Source organism: Rhincodon typus, chromosome 41 (assembly GCF_021869965.1).
Source record: "Rhincodon typus isolate 14 chromosome 41, sRhiTyp1.1, whole genome shotgun sequence".
NCBI classification, from domain to species: domain Eukaryota; kingdom Metazoa; phylum Chordata; class Chondrichthyes; order Orectolobiformes; family Rhincodontidae; genus Rhincodon; species Rhincodon typus.
This window is the reverse complement of record NC_063372.1, coordinates 746,750-754,893: the sequence shown is the minus strand read 5'-3', so window position 1 is coordinate 754,893 and position 8,144 is coordinate 746,750. Positions and strand designations below refer to the sequence as shown.

The window sequence follows — 8,144 nt, the reverse complement described above, 5'->3', positions numbered from 1 at the left end:
CCTGTTCCTCTGATGCTGCTTGGCCTGCTGTGTTCATCCAGCTCTACACCTTGTTATCTCAGATTCTCCAACATCTGCAGTTCCTACTATCTCTAATACCGAAAAGGTTTGTCTTATGAGGAAGGGTTAGACAGACTGGGCTTGTTCCAACTTAAGTTTAGAAGAGTAAGAGGTAATACGATTGAAACATGCAAGATCCTGAGGGGTCTTGACAGGGTGACTGCAGAAACCGAGTTTCCACTGTGGGAGAATCTCGGACTCTCTGTTTATAAATCGGAGGCGCCCAGTTAAAACAGAGACGACTTTTTTTCCCTCTCAGAGTTTTAGAGTCTTTGGAATTTCTTCCTGAAAAGGTGATAGAAGCAGAGTTCTTGAATATTTGTAAGGTAGTGTTAGATTCTAGTTATGCAAGAGGGTCAAGAAGTTACCAGAGGTGGAGTTATCGGATGCGGTTTTATTGAATGTGGAGCAGGCTCGAAGCGCTGAATATCCGGCCTGCATCGGTAAAAAGCAAGCAAACCAAAGTCTTGAGAAGCGTAAGGATAGCATTACATGAAATTCCAAGCTCGCCAAACCCTTTCTGGGCGTGGGCCTGAGAAAGAGAGAAGCGACTTGCAAACAATCAGATCGCAGACTGACAGTGTGTTTGTGTATCCGCCCCAGTGGGTGGGAGGCAAGGTTTGAGAAAAAGCGCGGGCTGGCTGGCCGCACTCGGAAGGAGATCTTCCATTTGGATGTAAACAAGTCCGGAGGCGGTTCTGAGAGAAAGCGAAAGTAAACTTTACGGTTGTGTTCAGCTCGTACCTGCAGCAGTTTATTCTGAATTTGAAACGCAGCACAGTGTGTCTTGATTGAGTGGCGCTGATGTGTTGCTTGGAGGCGGCGGAACAACTGTTCTACGACCAAGCATGAGCGGTATTCAGTAATGTTCGGGTGGAGGGGGTGAAGGTGAGTCCTTTACTGAGGACGTCGAGGGTGGGCGGAGCGGCGCCTACTCCTCTGATGCTGCCTGACCTACCGTATTCCTCCAGCTCTACGCCTTGTTAGCGCTGACTCCAGCATCTGTAGTTCCTGCTGTCTCTGTATTGCTCGGTCTCTCTTTGAACAAAAGAAGATCATGACAACCCGACAGTTCCTGCTTGAGGTTCTCGATGAACTGAGCGAAGACGATTTCGAAAGGTTCCTGTTCTTTCTGGGGGACAACGTAGAATTTAAACCGATACCACGCGGGCGGCTGGAGGGGAAATCTCGTCAGCAAATGGCTTCTCTACTCCAGGATTTTTATGCCGAAGAAGCTCAGGATATCTGTAGAAAGATCCTGAATCAAATTCCCAAGGTTGATCTGGTAAAGAAAATGTTTGGAGACGGAAATACGAATGGCTCCAAGGGCACTCCAGGTTATATTACACAGCACGTTATTTACACAAAATTAAACAAAAGAACCGCGGATACAAAAGCAGAAGTTGCTGGAAAAGCTCAGCAGGTCTGGCAGCATCTCTGAAGGAAAAAACAGATTTAACGTTTCGGGTCCGGTGACCCTTCCTCAGAACCCTGTTGCTGCCAGACCTGCTGAGCTTTTGCAGCAACTTTGTTTTTGTTCCTGATTTACAGCATCCACAGTTCCTTTGGTTTTTAAAGAACCGCGGATGCTGGCGATCTGAAACAAGAACAGAACCTGAGTTTCGCCGACAGTCCTGTTTTTGTTCGATTACATAGGCGCTACTGGAAACTGACAAAGGGAGAAATGAAATAAACAACGAGGGTTTTTTGGTTGGCGGGGGGAAGGAGTGGGGAGAACGTACCACAGATATCAAGACGAACACTTCCCCCCCCCTTTCTGTGCACCCTCTTTGTATTCCCGTCCCCCGTATGTCCTCCCCAGCTGTGTCCCTTCCGTGTATCCCCCCTGTATTCCACCCTCCCCTCATCCTCCCTGTATCCCACCATCCCGTCCCCCTTGTATCTCACCCTAAGCGCACGGTGGCTCAGTGGTTAGCACTGCTGCCTCACAGGGACTGAGGTTCGATTCTACCCTCGGGCGACTGCCTGTGTGGAGTTTGCACATTCTGTCTGTGTGGCTTTCCTCCCACAGTCCAAAGATGTGCAGGCTAGGTGGATTGGCCGTGCTAAATTGCCCATAGTGTTTAGGTTAGGTGGGTTAGACGGGTTAGACATAGGGAAAATTCAGGGGTAAGGGAATGGGTCTGGGTGAGATGCTCTTTAGAGAGGCAATGTGAATCTGTTGGGCCAAATGGCCTGTTTCCACATTGTCGGGATTCTATGATGTCCCTCTTCTGTCACAACTTTCTCTGTTCCCATGTATCCTCCCTACCTCACCCGCTGTTGTCCCTGCCTCTCACCCTTATGTGCCCATCTTATATCCTCCCCTCCACTGTGGATCTTGCTTGTATTGCATCCTCCCCCACCTCATCCTTCCTTTATCCCACTCTCTCCTCCCCACTGTACATTCTCCCTGTATGCCACCCTCCCTTCCTTACTAGTCTCAGCCCTTTCCCCACTGTGTATCAATCCAGTACATTAGTTATAAAATGGATAATTGATCAAACATCAACTGCTATTGGCAGTGTGTTCCAAACTTCTACCACTGTGTGCGCACACACATTACTATAATGCTCCTGGAAGATCTGTCCCTATTTTTCTGACTATCCCCCCTCCTTCCTAGACTCCAGTTTCTCTTTACATTTTCAAGATGCTAAGTTACTAAATCAAATCACAGTCCTCATAGGGTCCACGTTCCTTGAATGCCTTAATATCCAAAGATATCTGGCAAAAGATGTAAATTGTCTCTGATCGATCCTTTTAACAATAACCTACTGAAGTTTTCAGAGAATTAATTTTTAATTTAGAAGTTACCTGGACCTCATGTTGGGTTCAGGGGAACCTTGGTGGAAGTGAGTCAGCTATACAGGCTTTGGAGTTGACTGGACTTGAATTCTAATATCTAATATCTTGTTCCTTTACATAGTACAGAAGAAGAGAGAGAGACTGGAGGGCTGTGAATTTGATGGAGTTCTGTCTGATCCTTTGGACAATGAAATCATCATGTCAAAGAAAAACAGTATGTAAAATCTCACTCAAGAATTCCTTCAAAATTACAGGTGTATGGAATATTTCAAACAGGATATGGAAGATACAAAATAACAATGGTCTCATTGTAATAAATGCTCAAACAGTTCTCAGCTGTTGATTTTTGTTCATCCTATAAATAATGCCACATCTGGCAATAAATCTACAGAATTTGTGGGGGCAATGGCTCCTATGGGTTTTGCTTGCCCAACTTCCACCACTATCCTCGTGAGCACTAACTGATTGACAGGCTTGGTGACCTGTTCTTGTTTTCTGCCTTGCTCCCTGGTGGCAGAATGTGGTAAATTGGTCAAATGTGGTGAAGTTGGCCTGGTACCTCCTCACCAACCCTGTTTCAAATGTGGCTACTTCCTTTCTATTGTAGCAGAGGATGATCCTACTGTACAGTTGCCAAGTGGCCCTGGGTACCTACCACTGATGGGACAGGCCTCCTGTCCTACAGAACTAATGACCATAAAAAAAAAATCCTCATTGAGTGTGTGTAAATTCCACTATTACCCGCAGCTGACTTTGGAAGAAAATGGCACTAGCATATTAACTTTGATGGACTTTGCTGATCACAATCAAACTTTCATCAATAGCATACATACATGGGCACTTTCCAGCAGGATTCACTGGATAGTAAATGACTGGTGGGGCTTGAGAGAGACTTTTGAGACATTCACTGCCATTTAAACCTCCTCTGGCTGCATGTTTCATTCTAACTTTTTTTTTTTTTTTTTTTTGCAGAGATGGAGCCAAAGATATTAACAGACCAAAAACTAATGCAATTGGCTGAAAACATGGGCCATAATTGGCAGCAAATTGGAATCCAATTCCTGGGTCTGCAAAGCTATGAAATTGAGCAGTGTGAATCTCAGCACCTGTTGGTTGTCATGCAGAGATTTGAAATGCTCAAATGCTGGAGGAACCGCGAAAAGGAGGGAGCAACTGCTCTCAAACTTCACTCCATTCTGGCTAACAAGGAATGCCCCATTAGTTCTGCACAATTTGATTTTCTTCAAAAAGGCAATTAGTGACCAAAGTCAAAGAGAAGAATACTTTTGTAAAAAATTTTAAATGAGTCTTAAATTTTGTACATTTTAAATTAAAGAAAAAAGAATATTATCCATGACTGATGCCCATATCTTTTTGCATTAAACTGAAGATACTACTGAAAAGGAATAGCTGAACTCAAACCTGCAATGCTGTAACTGCATATAGGACTGGTAGATTTTTCTGCAATTTTCACATTTAACACATTGGTGTGAACGTTTTCCCCCCCCAAGCGACAAGCTAGCTTTTTTTCCTTCATGTTTAATTGTCAGTTGAACATAGAAATAGGAGGCCACTCAACAAATCATGACTGATGTAACACCACCTTCCCACTTTTACCCCATATCCCTTAACATCTTTTGTTAACAGAAATCTGTCAGTTCAGATTTAAAGTATAATAACTAATTGAGCATTAGTTTTTTTTTCCTGTAGATAATAAGTTCCTCCAGCTCCACACTTATCTACAACCTTCTATCTTCCTTGGTCTGTAGAACAGTTCCTTAATTTCACTTCAGAAAAGGTCTGCCTCCACATGCATGGCTATGCTCCCTGCCCTCAGCCCATCACCTCCATTCCCAGTCCTAGAATCTCCAAATAGTGGAAATAGTATCTCTGCTATGTATTCCCTTTCACACCCTTAAAAGATGATCAAAATCACCTTTTAACCTTCTGAATTCTAGGGTTGACAACCCTAATTTGTTTACTCTCTCATTTTAACCTTTGGAATCAATATATCTCTGCAGCGTAATCTTCAAGGCCAATAACTCTTTGCTAAGTATGGAGACCAGAGCTGCTCACACTTCTCCAGGTGTCATCTGTAACCAGGGTGGAGTGTATATGTAACAAACAGTGCAGGAGAAACTCAGCAGGTCTGGCAGCACCTGTGGAGAGAGAAAATATGAACACTTCATATCTAATGACTCCTCAGAACTTCACCAGTTCTGCAGAAAACAAAACAACAAATCATTTCAGAAAGTAATTTTTATTGTAACATGCATGGCTTTAGCAAGAAGTTGAAAATAGAGGATTTCTCATTTATACATCTTAAAACTATACCCCTTCAAAATCCCTAGCACACACAAGCTCAAGCACTATTACAATTCCCAATTTCAATAGTGGGTTAATTTTTTTCTTGTACTTTTTTTTAAAAAAAAAAAAAGCACTGACGACATGCTGTTGTCCTTTCATTCAATAATTGACAGATGGAACTAGGTATTTTCTGGTTAGAATTTATTTACTTTGTCTTGTTTCTTCCAGAGGGAGAGGAATGCTCTATTAGTAGGTTCCAAATTTTTCTGATGCCCTGGCACTTACAGCTTTTAACACCAGCAGTCCCTCACACATGAGGAAAAGTTTCTTCCACTCTCAGGATGTCAGTGGGTAGCTGTACAAACCCATGCAGCTATGCAGGCTGTTACACTTGGGGCAGATGGTGGTCACGGGAAGAGGGTGTGACAGCACATTCCTGTCACTGTTTCCACCTGGGTTTCATTTCCCCCACCCCCCACCGTGGCAAGTCTCAAGGTGCTTGGCACCATCCTGGATGCACCTCCTCCACTTGTGTCTTGGGCCATGATTCCCAGGTGTTTGTTGGAATACCACACTTTGTTAGTGAGACCTTGAGGGTATCACTGAAGCACTTCCACGACACTGCAACTCAGCTGTCATCAGGCAAAATTTCCTCAAGTTTAAAAAAGGAGATAAATCATTTCCAAAACTAAAAGCAAAAAGTCAGATAGAAAAAAAAAGAATCTAGGTAGCTTCTTTGCATTAAAGAGGGAGTTATATTTTGGAACAAAATAAAAGAGAACACTGAAAGCCTGTTAGCCTAAACCACACTGCCATTTGATTGCAGAAGAACTAGAAAATAAGAGAAAGCAAAGCATAAATGTAGAAAGTTACTTTTGAGATTTTGACCCCCCCCCCCCCCCCCAAAAATAACAAACAAGTAATAGTTGGTAATGCTTGGAACCACATGGGAATGTGATTTCTGTTTTAGAGATCTATACATAATCCCAAATCTGATAATAATCCCCCTCAGATTCACCCACGCAGCAACCAGGACATTTAAATTTAATCACAGAATTCAAAAAATTGTAAGTTGTTTTTTGGAACTTCAACTGGGAAACCAGCTGCCAGCAACAATTCATCCTGGAAGATTCCATTTATCCTTCATTTGGAAGTCTTCAGCATCTTGAAACTTTTCCACAGAGCTTTTTGTTGACATTGCCACTCCAAAATCTGGACATTGTAGCTCAGATAAAACCACTGAAATACAAAAGCAGATCAGAAGTGTTCAAACTGTACAAGTTATTTCACAAGGAGTACAAAACCAATTCCAGAGTGGGAAAGGACAATGATGTTGAACTTGTGGCAAGACACTTTTTAGACCTCAGCTGGGAGTATTGTGTACAGTTGTGGGTGCCACATAAGAAAGATGTGAATTCATGGGAAAGAACACAAAACAATTTACAAGACTAGTTCCAGGAATGAGAAACTTTAGTCATGAAGATAGATTATGGAATTCTCTCAGTGTGGAAGCAGGCTAATCAGCCCATCAAGTCCACCTCATCCAGACTCACCTATAACCCTGCATTTCCCACAGCTAAATCAACCTAGCCTGCCCATCCTTGGGCAATGAGCAATTTAACATGGCCACTCCACCTAACCTGCACATCTTTGAACTGTGGGAAGAAACCAGAACCCCCAACAGAATCCCACGCAGACATGGGGAGAATGTGCACACTCCACACAGTCACCAAGGCTGGAATCGAACCCAGGTCCCTGGAGCTGAGGCAGCAGTGCTAACCACTGAGCCACTTGATGTTGGGACTGTTCTCCTTGGAGAGAAGGCAGAGGAAATTTGATTGAGGTTTACAAAATCCTGAGTGGGCTGGACAGAGAAGAGGAGAAGCTATTCCCACTCATGAAAGGAAAAGAATGGGGGGTCGGGCATATATAAAATGTGATGTGCAAAGGAAACAAGGGTGATGTGAGGGGAAAAAAAAGACGACGACTTCACACAGCAAGTAGTTAGGTATGGAATGCATTGCAGGCAGGTTCAATTGAGGTATTCAAGAGGGAATTGGCTGATTATTTGGATAAAAATAATGCACAAGGGCATCAGGAAAAGGCAGGAGATTAGCACTAGGTGATGCTAGTTTAACAAACCAATGCAGACATGGGCCAAATGGCCTCCTGCACTAACAATTGAGATAGTCCTTTCATCCACTTTCTTGCCTTTTCTCCATAACCCTGGATTCCCCTATTGATTAAACCTCTCAGTCTTTAAGCATTAAGGCTCAGTCTCGACAGCCCTCTGTAGTGAAGATTTCCACACATTCAGCATCCTGAGAGAGAAGAAATTCCTCATCTCCATCTGAAATGGGTGACCCCTTACTCAGTTTATGCCTTCGGTCCTAAACTCTCCCAGAAGGGGAAACAAGGGAGACAATGGACATAGTGGTATTATTGCTAGAATGTTAATTCAGAAAGTCAGCTAATGGTCTTGGGAGTATACCATGCCAGACAGTGGAATTTGAATTCAATTAAAAAAAAGTTAAGAAACAACTGAAGACCACAAAACCATTGTGGATTGTTTTTAAGAAACAAAACTCATCTGGCTCACTAATATCCTTCAGGGAAAGAAACCTGCTATTCCCACTCGATCTGATCCTCACTCCAGACCCACAGCAACATGGTGGACTTTCAACTGCTCTCTGAAATGGCCTAGCAAGCCACTCAACTGTCTCAATCACTACAAAGTCTCAAAGAAATGTCACCAGATGGAATACCGGGCACCAACCTAGGCACAGCACAGGGATTAGTGGTTCAAGAATGTAGCTCACCACCATTTTCTCAAGGGCAACTAGGAACGGGTAATAGAGCTAGCCAGCCTGTGACACCCATGTCCTGCAAGTGGATTAAAAAAAAAGCAATCGTTCCACATCTAACCTCTCAAGACCCTTGTATTTTTCAGTGCGGTCACCTCTCATTCTTAC

General features: G+C 43.4%; 2 protein-coding genes across 4 annotated transcripts in view; one reads left to right on the top strand and one right to left on the bottom strand.

Moving 5' to 3' along the window:
• Positions 1–697: 697 nt before the first annotated feature.
• LOC109924444 (caspase b-like) lies at positions 698–4,215 on the top strand. The gene is made up of 3 exons (XM_020524442.2): positions 698–1,397; positions 2,987–3,079; positions 3,838–4,215. The coding sequence occupies exons 1-3, from the start codon at positions 1,118–1,120 to the stop codon at positions 4,122–4,124; spliced, it is 660 nt and encodes a 219-aa protein (XP_020380031.1). The 5' UTR covers positions 698–1,117; the 3' UTR covers positions 4,125–4,215.
• An 891-nt stretch (positions 4,216–5,106) lies between these two features.
• Positions 5,107–8,144, bottom strand: part of LOC109924443 (tumor necrosis factor receptor superfamily member 14-like) — a 42,751-nt gene continuing 39,713 nt past the window's right edge. For all 3 annotated transcript variants that reach the window (XM_048618883.1, XM_048618885.1, XM_048618884.1), the window contains one exon: positions 5,107–6,411. In XM_048618883.1, the coding sequence (XP_048474840.1) occupies positions 6,290–6,411 (122 nt within the window). In that variant the 3' untranslated portion in view covers positions 5,107–6,289. The remainder of the gene's footprint in view (positions 6,412–8,144) is intronic.

Bases quoted from the DNA above. Each gene is read 5' to 3' on its own strand.
- LOC109924444 (XM_020524442.2), top strand. From the start codon at position 1,118: ATGACAACCCGACAGTTCCTGCTTGAGGTTCTCGATGAACTGAGCGAA. The intron at 1,398-2,986 runs GTTATATTACAC...TCCTTTACATAG, and splicing joins TGGCTCCAAGGGCACTCCAG to TACAGAAGAAGAGAGAGAGA. The intron at 3,080-3,837 runs GTATGTAAAATC...TTTTTTTTGCAG, and splicing joins CATCATGTCAAAGAAAAACA to AGATGGAGCCAAAGATATTA.